The sequence below is a fragment of the Plodia interpunctella genome, chromosome 20, assembly GCF_027563975.2.
Source record: "Plodia interpunctella isolate USDA-ARS_2022_Savannah chromosome 20, ilPloInte3.2, whole genome shotgun sequence".
NCBI lineage: Eukaryota > Metazoa > Arthropoda > Insecta > Lepidoptera > Pyralidae > Plodia > Plodia interpunctella.
In genome coordinates, this window is record NC_071313.1 from 62198 (window position 1) to 76052 (window position 13855).

General features: G+C 35.2%; 2 protein-coding genes across 7 annotated transcripts; one reads left to right on the plus strand and one right to left on the minus strand.

The window, feature by feature from the left end:
• Positions 1–72: 72 nt before the first annotated feature.
• On the minus strand, positions 73–13526 carry LOC128678569 (uncharacterized). Of its 6 annotated transcripts, none has more exons than XM_053760174.1 (3): positions 13305–13526; positions 7069–7200; positions 73–1901 (listed from the first exon to the last, which is right to left on the minus strand). In XM_053760174.1, the coding sequence occupies exons 2-3, from the start codon at positions 7180–7182 to the stop codon at positions 1641–1643; spliced, it is 375 nt and encodes a 124-aa protein (XP_053616149.1). In that variant the 5' UTR covers positions 7183–7200; positions 13305–13526; the 3' UTR covers positions 73–1640. The 6 variants fall into 6 exon arrangements, with proteins under 6 accessions (XP_053616149.1, XP_053616147.1, XP_053616148.1 ...); XM_053760172.1 differs by lacking the exon at positions 13305–13526 and adding an exon at positions 13260–13277; XM_053760173.2 differs by lacking the exon at positions 13305–13526 and adding an exon at positions 9369–10307.
• On the plus strand, positions 11519–12803 carry Dim1. Its single transcript, XM_053760168.2, has 3 exons — positions 11519–11808; positions 12171–12307; positions 12399–12803. Exons 1-3 carry the CDS (start codon positions 11731–11733, stop codon positions 12610–12612), a joined length of 429 nt encoding a protein of 142 aa, XP_053616143.1. The 5' UTR covers positions 11519–11730; the 3' UTR covers positions 12613–12803.
• Positions 13527–13855: the final 329 nt, after the last annotated feature.

A 13855-nucleotide genomic window follows, 5' to 3' on the forward strand; every position in this document is an offset into this window, starting at 1 on the left:
ATCTGTAGAATATTTTATACCTACAGTATTAATTCATGACAATTAGATGTTAATTAAATACAAAGTCAAGTATTAATGTAACAAAATATTTATTTAGAAAATTTTTGATATAAGGTTATTTTATAAAACATTGATAATTACTGAATATAGCTATATTTATAAATAATTATTTATACATAGGTGCCGAACGTACTGTGTACGTACGTATTTCTAAGTGATATTTTATATTTTCGAAAACAATTGTTACAATTTTAGCGCAAGCCTTCGAAGTCGAATGTGCTCGATGTAGGTATTTACATTGCAAAATTAACGATTGTTAACCCTAGAAGTTAAGATAGAATTTGTAAATAAAAATACCTAGGTAGAGGGATAATGCGACGACTAAACCCTTATTATTCAATTAACAAAATATAATGCTCAGTTCAACTCATGTGTCCCGAGGAAGTTGGCAGAGACAAAATTTCCATTGATATCCTTGCTGACAAAACGTCAAAATAAAAAAGTTACACTGCTGATTTCAAATTACACAATATTGTCAACAATCTTTTGTAATATACTATACTGTTAAACATGTACCTACTTAACTATCAGAAGGAATATTCTCCATAAAAAAGAAACGTATACCTTACAAGAAGAATCGAAGAATTAGAAAATAGAATAGGTCAAATAAATCTCTTACTAAGTCTTATATATTACTTGCAGTGACTTATATAAAGGTGCCTTTGTATTTCAAAGAACTGGACTCAAACTGTACACAATACAACGCAATAGTGGCTTTAGTAAAGCATAGTTAATTAAATGAAATTTAAATGTATGTACCTACAACTTATCATAAAAGCGGTCGCTCCCTCTGCCATAAACGTATTTAATAAATATTATTGTTTCAGATTTATTGTTTGTTATGACTATGACTTACGTTAGACTTTATAAATGTGCAATGTGTACAGGAAACCTATTTATTGAAGTCCGAGTGACGCGTGACCGAGAGTGTTATTTATTTAATTTATTGTACAACGCAATAAATGAGATTGCCAAACTTGTGTTTTCTTAGATCGCTGTCTAGCCTAGCCAATCTAGCCAGAAATACTGAAAACTGAAAGGAAGCTAAAGAAATTATTATTTTATTCTTCGAAGACGTCTACAACGAACGGGAGTTCTTAATATTGAACTTGGATTCCATATCACCTTAAGTTTTTAACGAGATTAAAATCATCGTAAAATAAGGGATACAATGTTTAAAAATGCAAACAAGAATGAAGTAGTGCACTGTAATCTTTGGTACAAAATAATGTTTTTTTACTAAAAGTTAGAACTCCGTCCATAGGCTGCGATGACCTCTTCCCATCAAGCGGGTCGCAAGACTTTTTGCTTATACGAAGTCGCGAAAATTAATTCACCTGCCACTATAGCCGTCAAAGAGCCGACCAGGTCGGAGCAAAGTAAAAAAAGGACTTATTAACGAATTGTTACGTATTAATTATAATAGTTCGTTGGTCCTAGCATATTTATATTTTGTTTACAGACTTCGCTTACAAAATACAAATATTTGCAAAATACTCTTCAACTAATGATCATGGTTGTCGAGCGATACGAATCAAAACCATCAACGTCCGGGCCTATAGCCTTCAACACGAGGGGAATCAAGTGTCATGTGGTCGAATGTCCTCTAGCGTGTGATGTAGCGCAGAAGGTTCGCTGCCAGCGCGAGCCGATGCCGACAGCGGCGGCGACTCCTCCACGTCTCGCTCGCGCAGCTCGTCGCGCCGCGCTCGGCGCGCTCGGCGCGCGCGGAACTCCGCGAACTGCCGCCCGAGCGGCTCGTCAAGCAAGTCGGGCCGTCGGCGCCGCTCCTCGCTTACTGCTGCATTTGCTAACGCATCCTCGTTGTCTTCGTCTACTTCCTGAAATAAGGCAAATTTATATTTATATCGCTACGTAACACCTAAGCAAAATAATGTAACTTATCCGTACGCTTTTTCCGATTTTCGCAAGATGAGAATGACTGGAAGTTATCATTCGGCATTAGCCGACCATAGCCGCAAAGATATGGACGTCTCCTCACGCCATGCGGCACGATTCTATCCTATCCCTATAACCCCAAGCGCGTAGGTAACATATTGTTATCGTTGTTAGCTATTACTGAACTGATCATTTCAGAAAAAAGCGGAAGTAAAAACTAACTTTTAAAAAACTCTAAAATGTATTCAGGTTTTTCTGATATGTTCATGCAGCTATGCCAGCAATCTGACTGGATATATCCTCTTCTTCGTAAATGTATTGTGCCTGACCTACACTGTTCATGAAATGACATTATCAACATGAAATGAAGAAAAATTAAATAGGTACAAAGTTTGAATGGAACTACGATTGGGTGCTATTTGTACTCTACCCTTGGCTCGTGATCTTGATTCCATGTTGTTGAGTATAAGTAAGTTAGTGGACAGCCACCACATTTAAAGGTTATATTCTATTATATTATATTGTTTATGGTTATCTCATAGAGTGACATTGTTGTTGTGAAAAATGGTTTAAATTTGTAAGACGTTAAAATGTAGCTGATAGAAATAGAAGAGAAATAAAATGATTTAATATAAAGGAACTTTAATTAATTGAGGCATTCAGATCTACAAAGCCAATAGCACGCTTCCACTGCGTCAGATGCGTACGGTATAGTATGTAATAAATTTATTTGAATTTTAGAAAAATTACACAAGATGTCGGCAAACAAAGAATGTAATATTTTAAAATATAATGTGGTGCAATTTTCCGGAGAATCTTTTAACACGTGGGCCTTCCGAATCAAAAGTATTTTACGTGAAAATAACTGTATTGAAGCGATAGAAAATGAGGAGTTTTATAAAAAAGAAATAGCTACACAAAAAAATCTAGAGGCACGAGCCCAAGCTCTAATAATAGCAGCTGTAGCGGATAGCCATTTAGAATATGTAAGAAAAGATTCGGCCTACCAAATGTTTAGAAATTTAGAACAAAATTTTAAAGAAAAAAGTACAAGAAGTAAACTATTTTTACGAAGACAATTAAATGAAATTAAATATATAGAAACAGAGCCTTTAAAACATCATTTTACAAAAATACAAGAAATTTGTACTTCATTAAAAGAGGCAGGAGGAGGAATTTCGGAAGAAGAACAGGTAAATTATATATTATTGTCGATGCCAAAATCATATGAGCCAATAGTAACAGCTTTAGAAACGATTGGAGATTTGAAAATAAATATGGTAATGGATAGATTATTAGGAGAAGAAGAGAAGAGAAAGAATTCGTCACAGGAGAATGAGAATAGACAGAGTGCTTTTAATTGCGGAAAAAGAGGAGTAAGAGATAATTTTGCAGGAAGAGGTAATTATAATAATAGAGGAAGTTATGATAATCGAGGATATGTTCGAGGAAATTACAATAGTAGAGGAAATTATAACAGTCAAGGAAGATATGACGGTCAAGGAAATTATAACAGTCAAGGAAGTTTTAATGGTCAAGGAAGATTTAATGGTCGTGGAAGATTCAATTGTCGAGGAAGATTTAACGGTCGAGGAAGAGAACAAAGAAATTCATATTATATGTATGGTAATAGTAGTAATCAAGATAATGTTGCATTTTTCGGAAGATCTGAAGATTCTGATGACTGGGTGGAATTTATTGTAGATTCTGGATGCTCAGATCATTTAGTTAATAATAAAATTTACTTTTCTCAGTATATAGATTTAAAACAACCAAAATTGATTTCAGCTGCCAAAAATGGTATCTCTCTCCAAGCGGTAGGTATAGGTAACATAGAAACTCAATGTTATGTTGGAAAAAAGTCAACTACATGTACAATTAAAAATGTTTTTTATGTGCCTGATTTAAGAAAAAATTTATTGTCAGTGTCAAAAATGGAGTCAAGTAATTTGTCTGTCACTTTTGAAAGAGGTAAAGTTCGAGTTTATGATTCTTCTAAGTTTTTAATTATGATTGGAAACTCTGACAATTCTCTATATAAAATTTGTATGGAATTCAGTAAGAAAAATTGTAATAACTGTTTTTTATCTAATTCGGATAGTTTGTTATGGCATAGGCGTTTTGGTCATTTAGGTATGAATAATTTAAATGTTTTAACTAAAAATAATATGGTTGACGGATTGAGTGACTTAAAAAATTTAAACCTCGAAAATATGTTATGTGAGACTTGTGTGTTAGGAAAAATGACTAGATTACCATTTAATAAGATAGGTTACAGAGCTAAAAGACCACTTGAGCTAGTGCACACAGATGTTTGTGGTCCTATTACTCCAATTAGTAGAGAAGGTTATAGATATTTTATCACGTTTATTGACGATTACACTCATTTTGTTATGGTTTACCTTATGAAACAGAAAAGTGAAGCTTTTGAAATATTTAGAGAGTACTATTATTATGCTACGAAACATTTTAACTGTGACTTATTAAAATTGAGATCTGACAATGGTAGAGAATACGTAACTAGAGAATTTTATAATTTTTGTAGAAATAACGGAATTCAAGTTCAGTACACGGTGCCATATAATCCTGAAATGAATGGAGTGGCGGAAAGAATGAATAGAACGTTGGTGGAAAAAACTAGGACACTTTTATTAGATTCGCAATTGAATAAAGAATTTTGGGCGGATGCTATTTTGTGTTCTGCATATGTAACTAATAGAAGCCCAACAAAAGGGAAAGATTGTACACCAAGTGAATTATGGGAAGGAAGAAAACCAAACGTGATTAATATGAGAGTTTTCGGAAGTGTTGCTTATAATCATGTGCCATCTCAATTAAGACATAAACTTGATAACTGTGGAAAAAGAATGATAATGATAGGTTATGCTAGAAACGGTTATAGACTTTACGATGAAGATACTAAAAAAGTGGTGATAGGAAGAAATGTAATTTTTGATGAAAAAGAACGAAAAGAAAGACAGAATAATGTAGAACTGGAGTGCCGAGAGGTAAAAGAAGAAGATGTTAACAAAGAAAATAATAATGAAGAAAATGATAATGAAGAATTTTATGAAGCGGAAGATACATTAGAAAAAGATGATAATTCGAAGAAAATTTCTGAAAAAGAACAAATTGTAAGGGAGAAAAGAATAATTAGAAAACCCAAGTGGCAACAAGATTATGTTACTGATTTTGAAGGAAATGAAAATGAAGTAATGTATGCTTTAATGACTGGACAAATAGAAGATACGCCACATACATTTGAGGAAATAGATAAGAGAGAAGATAGTGAGTTATGGAGAAATGCAGTTAAGGAAGAGTTTAATGTTCTTGAAGATAGTGGAACATGGAGGAAAGTAGAAAGAAAGAGAGATATGAAACTTTTAGATACTAAATGGGTATTTACAAAGAAAAAAGTAGGTGATGCAGAGATATGTAAAGCGCGACTTGTTGTTTTGGGATATCAACAAACAGGACATATGGATAATTTATATTCACCTGTATTGAAGATGCAAACATTAAGAACATTATTAGCAGTTGCTGCAAAGAAAGATTTTAAGATTAAACAAATGGATGTAAAAGGAGCTTTTCTTTATGGTCGAATTGATGAAGAAGTTTATTTAAAAATACCTAAAGGATATTATATTGGAAAAGAAGACAATTACGTTTTCAAATTAGAAAAATCACTTTATGGTTTAAGAAAATCTCCGAAATATTGGTATGAGAGATTTACTGAAGCAATGTTGGATTATGGCTTTCAACGTTCTGAAAATGATTATTGTTTATACATGAAAGATAATGTTTATGTTTTATTATACGTTGACGATCTTTTAATTTTCGCGAAGCAGGAGACAGAGATAGGAAAAGTGAAGACGTTTTTGACAACACAATTTAGAATGAAAGATCTAGGTAATACTGACATGACATATTTAGGAATTTCTATTAAGAGACTAGATGACTGTATTTTAGTTAATCAGACAAGATACTTAAAAAATATTCTTAAAATACATGGGATGAGTGATTGTAAAGGGATTGATACACCTATGGATGTAAATTTTAAATTTGAAGATGAAACTATTGATATGAATTATGAAGCTAAATGTAGATCTTTAATTGGTTCTTTGTTATATGTAACAGTGAATTCTAGGCCAGATTTAACGTTCTCTGTAAACTATTTAAGCAGATATCAATCTAAACCAAATTTGACTTTGTGGAAAGCTTTGAAAAGAATTTTGAGATATGTTAAACAAACTTTATATTATAATTTATGTTATAAGAATTGTAATAATATTTCATTAGTTGGTTTTGCTGATGCAGATTGGGGTAGAGACGTTGATAGGAAATCAACTACTGGTTATTTGTTTTTAATTTTTGGTAACACTGTTGTATGGAAATCTAAAAAACAATCTGTAGTAGCTTTAAGTACGACGGAAGCAGAATTGGTAGCACTTTGTGAAGCTTGTGTTGAGTCTTGTTTTGTTATTAAGATTTTAAATGATTTAAATATTGAAGTAAAGGATTTTAAAATTTTTGAAGATAATCAAAGCACTATCAAATCTGTTCAAACTTATGATCAAAGAAAACTGAAGCATTTAGAAATTAAATATAATTTTATAAAACAAAAGGTTGAGCAAGGTTTTGTTAAAGTTGAATATATAAGTACTAATAACCAATTAGCTGATATTTTTACTAAGCCTGTTAGTAAGTTTTGTTTAAAAGAATTTGTTGTTAAGTTAGGAATTTTAAATGTGATGTCTGAGGAAGAGTGTTGAGTATAAGTAAGTTAGTGGACAGCCACCACATTTAAAGGTTATATTCTATTATATTATATTGTTTATGGTTATCTCATAGAGTGACATTGTTGTTGTGAAAAATGGTTTAAATTTGTAAGACGTTAAAATGTAGCTGATAGAAATAGAAGAGAAATAAAATGATTTAATATAAAGGAACTTTAATTAATTGAGGCATTCAGATCTACAAAGCCAATACATGTGTACTCTAGGCGAAACATATTGTCTTTGGTTAGAAATACAATAATAGTGATGAAAAGAAGCATGCGTGATTAACTTCGCGCTACAAGAGTGAATGTGGTCGAGGCCGCGCGCTTGCCTTGATCTCAGCGAAAGTGACGGGCGTGGTGCGGTGGCGCGAGCGCGGGTCGGCGCGCCGCAGCCGCCGCCCGCGCGCCAGCGCAGACGCAGACGCCGGGTACACTGTCTCCATCTGCTCCAGGTAAAATTACTGAAATTATACATTTTAATATCAAATCGGTTTTATTTTTCAAGACTGTGTAATTACTACCTTGTATAAATGACTTGAAAGAATGTTTTTTTTCAGATTTTTATCTATTAAAATTATACATCTTAAGGTTTTCGTGATCAAGGGTCTATTTCATCGCTTTATGATATTAGCATTTTAGGCGATTTCAAGACAAGCACGAAATGCTAGGCTATATCCACAGTTAATAATATAATAAATGTGAAAGTCCGCCACCCTCTCACAAATGAACCACTGAGCCGATTTTACTGAAATTTGGAAAAGATATAGGCAATTTACGATCCAAGGTTAGACTTACTGAGCGGAGCAGCAGGCAGCAGCTAATATAGGTATAATAATGTATTGCTATTAGCATAAGACCTTACTATTCGGGCATTGGCAATACTAGCAAGTAAAATTAGAATTTTTTATCAGAAAGGGCGCCTCGTGTTTGTAATCTTGATACTTATTCTCAGTCCAGGCGATCCCGGAAAATGTAGAGGAGAGCGCCGTTTGTTCTCACTCGATCAGATCAAATCAGGCGCGCACATGGGATCGATCGGGCCGCCGCCGGATTCATTTTAAACTAATCCAATTAAAATTATTTTGCAAGAATTTGGGTGATAAAACATTCGTTATTTGTGTGTACCGAACAAGTTGTTGTGTGCACAAAGCAAAAATCCTAATAATTAGGTTTCTCCGAAATGGCAGTAACTATTTCGACAAATTTTCATAAACATATTGGCTGGGTATGTACTTACCTACTTACTTATTCTGCCGCGTTTTATGAAATGTTGCAAAAATTTGAAGTTTCAAAAATGTTGGAAATTGAACCAGTTTTCGAACCAAATAAAAAGAGATTATACTATGATTATACTATGATTATACTATGATTATACTATGATTATACTATGATTATACTAGAAACTTACAGGAAACTTCTTGTTAGGTAAGATGAGATGCGACAGTCTTGATTGGAAAAATGTTGTTCTTACCTTTGTTATAAAAATAATAGAACACTAAAAAGTTCACTTGTTATAAAAGTATTCACTTATGGGGCATTGGTAATACACATAAACTTTTTCGTTTCCTTCTTCATATTCGGGGATTAATTTAATGGCAACATGCACTAAAGTCAGTACACGTAGTCTGTGATATGAAAACAGATATCCAGATTAGAGATCAGCTGAGTAGGATTGTTCGTAATTATGTAGGTGCACTGTATGCTTCTACTCATTTCCTGCTCCAACAGTAGACTTCATGTCTTGTCTTCCAACATAACACTTGTGTGACGTGCCGCAATGGAAAAGCTGATACGAAACGATAATTTATGAGTTGTATGACCGGAGCGAGGTGTGGACGGACTCTGCAAGTGCTCGATATTTTTTCCCGAGAAATCCGTATGTTTTGGTGTGTGACCGCGATCGCGATGGCGCTATGCCAGCCCCCCCTCGCCGCCCGCCCCGCGTTCTGCGCTGGAGCACACCGCGCCAATAAATTAAAGATAGTTTGGATAAATCATTATACCTCACCGTGTTTATGCCTACGAACTACAAACTTCGTAGAATCTTTACACCTTTACGCCCGGTCGTCATTCATAGTTTTTACTATATTTTTTTAAATTATTATCATTTTATACATTAAAACTCAACGCTTATTATTTTTAACGACAACTGAACAGTCTGTGTACTTACTTAAAATTTAATGACATCTTGTGAAGATAGTCGGAGTCGAAGTAACTTTCTGCACTGTCGATATTTTGTTACGTGCCGGACCATAGCCCGATTGTAAACACTCGGAGAAAATAAAATCACTGAACTATACGAACTTGAATTGTTTGACGTCACTTTGGCTGCCAATTTATGAATTTTACAGTCAATACAACAGTCGTAAAGCGTTGGCCATACACATATACAATTTTAGTTAGAGACTCGCAATGAACATAAACAAATGGAAACACATAATACCCTGGGCGTGTGGGCTAACTTCTTCACTTTCAAATAAAAGTTTAGTAAAATTGTGCTCCTGCGTGTTACACCCTTACACCTACGATACGATACGATTACGACGACGTTATCTTTCCTTTGTTTTATTAACACAAGATATTTTGGTGATGATCATTGGTTGGCTTTAAAATATTATATTGTACTTACTAGTTTCCAGATAAAGTAGGGCGCGCACATCTACAAAGACGCACGTGTCTATTTACGTCATTATCCCTGCCATTGTTCAACTATAAAAAGGGCCAAAGGGTTGAACGTGCACCTCCGCCATCATCAGGCACCCTAGAACGTCACTTAGAAATAAGTTGACGCTCTACAAGACCTGCATCCGCCCCGTCATGTCCTATGCCAGTGTAGTTTTCGCACACGCGGCACCCTCCCATTTGTACAAGTTGCAAGTCATCCAAAGTAGGCCCCCTGGTTCGCGCGCAATGTAGACTTACACAGAGACCTAGAGCTTCCCTCGATGGTCCGCTATTTTAAAGAGTGTTCGGAACGTTTCTTCGAACGCTCCTCCACCCACCCAAATCCGCTAGTCAGGCGCGCGCCCGAGTATAGGATAAGTACAGCTAATTTCCGTCGCTACCGGCACCGCCGGCCGCGGCATGTTCTTACAGATCCAGACGACCCCATTACGGTTGCTAATCCCCCTTCCGAAAACTCACGAGGTAATCGCAGGGCCCAGGGTATTTCGAATAGCAGAAACCGCAAAAAGGACAGCAATACATGGTGTATTGCCGTCCTACTTGACACCACCCGCAAAGCGTCCGTTAAAACTCCTTTTAAGTTCTAGTCTCCTAGTACAATTCAAACTTGTGCCTCAAAATGTTTCAAAAACATATCTAATTTTCCTTTGAATACGCCATTGATGACGAAACCGCGCGCGCGAGCTCGCGCGCTCCCCCTATATCGGCGGACGATGCGACCTTGACACTACTCACTTTTTACTGAACACTTTCAATAGGTACTAATCTTCAACACATTCGTCCTAGATTTAATAATAAATCACAACACTTGAATATGTCGCCTTTGAAGAAGCCGCGCGCGCGCGCGCACCCCCTATAGCGGTGGACGATGCGACCTTGACACTACACAATTTTTAATAAGTCGACTCGAATATATATATATATATATATATATATACATATATATGTACTTTTATATATTATTAGAAAAAAAATATTGTAAGAAACAATAATGGTAAGCCGATCTGGCATGATAGGGACCAACACTGTTCAAATGAGTTTCTTTCCGCATTTCTTCGTAATTCGGCGTAGACCGGTATGTCCGAGTATGCCGCTCACTACGACAAGCGGCTGACAGGTCACCGTCACATGTTCCAACAAACATCATCATAATCTACTACTACACTACGTACACTACTAATTAGTGACAAAAAACAAACAAAAAACAAAGTCTGTTTCGACACGACGACAATTTGAAATAAAATATCACGTCATAACACGTCGGCGTTTCTCAATCGACTGATGAAAGGTAACTACTTCCAGCAGTCCAGGATTCCAAAATGTCTGTCCGCCTAGTTCCTATTTAGAATTCCTCGCGCTAAATGTGAAAGGACCATAGATTGGTGTGTTTCTTCCCCAGCCGCGTCAGAGCCGAGGGTCCACTTGCCTACTTTTTCTTTTACTCTTCGCACTGTATATTGTTAGACCATCATTGCTAAAACCGCTTTTCGAGATTACTCTAAAATGCAGCACCTAATAGTAAAAAAATAAAATAAAGTATGTGAAAGGTATACCATGTATACCATACCATACATCGCGATACTTAAGATTTTCTTTTAAATTATTAACATCAATAATGATTTATTTCATTAATTGAAAAACGTAAACAACAAACTACAAAGATTTCACATCAAACTTTTTTATGAGTACCTAAGTAGGTAATAATAAAACATACAGAACCATGGAATCGACACTAAAAATAATAGGCAATATTTCATTCCATCCATCTCTTTCTATCCTATTTCTTTCACATTCACATAGGCGCACTTATTATTTTAAAGATCAGATTCGCAGAAGAGATATTTCCTAAATTGTACCTAATTGTTTACTTTGAAATAATTTTAAAAGTTGAATTGCTTCAATTGTCAATAAGATAAAATTTCTTATTATTGATTTTACTTACGTTCCGTAAAAGCGATCTTGTAAGTATTTCATAATTAAAAAGTTAACATTATATATATATATGCTTCAACAATCGTATTGCCTTTGACAAATTTTTATGACAAACAACTGACACTGACAGTGACTGTCAATGTCGTCAAATAGGATCGTAAATAGGTACCGTACCGAGCATCCAATTGAGCATCCGATCGAACGTCCCGTCTCGACTGATAAAATATTTCTTTTCGATTTAATGAACAAAGCAAAGAGTATGTAATTCACTACGTGAATGAATTCTATTCTGTTTCTCTGAAAATATTGTTATTTTTTATGTAGGTAATCGTTGCATTTTTTCCTCACCATAGAATTTTAACAAAGCGTTCACCATGAGTTATATGTTAGGACATTTACACAATGGCTGGCAAGTTGACCAAGCTATACTATCTGAAGAGGACCGTGTCGTGGTAAGTTAGGTTTGCTTTGGTATATTGTGGTTTAGGTAACCTAGATCTTTAGAGTATACCTACTAGCCTATAGGCTATTTTTTAAACTCTTACAACTAATATTATAAATGCGAAAATAAGTTTGTTAGCTCTTCACGCATTATCTACAGGACCGATTGTTATGAAATTTGGTACATGGGTAGAAAATAAACTGAAATAACACAGGGTACTTTTTATCTTAAATACCCACGAGAGCGAAGCCCCGAGGCGCAGCTAGTACAGTATAAAGATTGCGATAACTAAGGTCTAAGATAACGCAGAGCCTGTTCTTTTTTAGGAAACATAATGACAGTTATAATGACATATTCTAATTTCCATTCCAGGTTATTAGATTTGGCCATGACTGGGACCCCACATGCATGAAAATGGATGAAGTCCTCTACAGCATTGCAGAAAAAGTAAAGAATTTTGCTGTTATCTACCTTGTAGACATCACAGAAGTGCCAGACTTTAATAAGATGTGAGTAAACCCTTCTTAAAATCCCATTTCCTTTGATGACAATTCAGTTGTATCATTTTACTTTAATTTAAAGTTTTGCTTCTACTTACAGGTACGAGTTGTACGACCCATGCACAGTGATGTTCTTCTTCCGCAACAAGCACATCATGATAGATTTGGGTACCGGCAACAACAACAAGATCAACTGGCCGCTCGAGGATAAGCAGGAGATGATAGACATCATAGAGACCGTGTACCGCGGCGCGCGTAAGGGTCGGGGTCTGGTCGTCTCACCCAAAGACTACTCCACCAAATACAGATACTAAATAGTGGTTATCAGTGTTAGTATTCTAATAAGAGCGTTGTTTTAAATGTTCTGATTTGTAAATACCTATTGAGACATGTTGCATTATGATTCTCAATGTCATTACATATTTGGTGAGTGAATGTGTAATAAGCTTGTAAAATTTATAAATGGACTATTTTAATATTTAATAAATAATTATTTTATGTATGACATTGACCTTTCAATAAAGACCTAATTTGGGCTGTCGACAAACAGTTCTCTGAACTTGAGCAGTTTCATACAGTGATACTTAGAAAATAATGAGAAAATAACAATTCAAAAAAATTACTCAAGTAGGTACATTAATTTTTGAAATACATATACTCAAGTCTAACCTAATACATATTCTACAAATTAAAGTTTTTAAAAAACGTTTTCTAAACGTATAACTACCAAATAGCCTCAAACCCATCTAATATTATAAATGCGAAAATAAGTTTGATTTAATTAATTAGGAAGGAAGACCATAAATTATCATGTTTAGCTAACTGTCAGACTGAGGGTATTTCTCTAAAATAATGCGCAAAGCTTCCAATGAACAAGTACTAAGGTATCACTGGGATAACCTCTGATTAGTATCATCCATTATTAACGCTCAAATACTACTTAGCATGTAGAGGTTCTCACGACCAAAAAATCCAGGGTCATTGCCCATACGTCAGGCCTACCCACCGCGGCAAGAATCCGTGCCCCGTCTCGCACACAGCCGTACGGTAGCGGTACGTCTACTGATCCACGAACAGCACAGAACTCTTATCACGCAGCTAGTCATGACCACAATAGAATACCACAAGCATGTTCTCTCACTGACTACACAGCCACTTTATAGTGATTTAATCTCGAAGCAATATTAACAAAACAATAAATAAATAACACTGACAACTGAATATTTTCATTCTACCAAACACAAACTGTCATGTCAATATGAATCGTGTTTTAAATTAAATCAGTTGACAAACTAGATGGCGCTAGTAGTCACTTTTAATCATGGAAGTAATTAATAGGTATTAATTAAATCTAACACCAAAGAGTATGGAGATTCTCTATGGTACCTTTCATCGCGGAAAAAGCTATTGTTCCCGTGGGATTTGCGAAAAACCTGTATCCTATTATAGGTGGCGCTAATTGATAACATCGTATGGTAATTGGTCGAGGGGGTAAGCCTAGATATAGCCCCTCCATTCCAGCAGTACTTGATGTTATAAACAAATATACAACGGTCC

Excerpts from the sequence above, each read along its gene's own strand:
- LOC128678569 (XM_053760174.1), bottom strand. The coding sequence starts at position 7,182 with ATGGAGACAGTGTACCCGGCGTCTGCGTCTGCGCTGGCGCGCGGGCGG. Across the intron at positions 1,902-7,068 it reads TCACTTTCGCTGAGATCAAG|GAAGTAGACGAAGACAACGA; the intron begins GCAAGCGCGCGG and ends GCCTTATTTCAG.
- Dim1 (XM_053760168.2), top strand. The coding sequence starts at position 11,731 with ATGAGTTATATGTTAGGACATTTACACAATGGCTGGCAAGTTGACCAA. Across the intron at positions 11,809-12,170 it reads CTGAAGAGGACCGTGTCGTG|GTTATTAGATTTGGCCATGA; the intron begins GTAAGTTAGGTT and ends TTTCCATTCCAG. Across the intron at positions 12,308-12,398 it reads GTGCCAGACTTTAATAAGAT|GTACGAGTTGTACGACCCAT; the intron begins GTGAGTAAACCC and ends TTCTACTTACAG.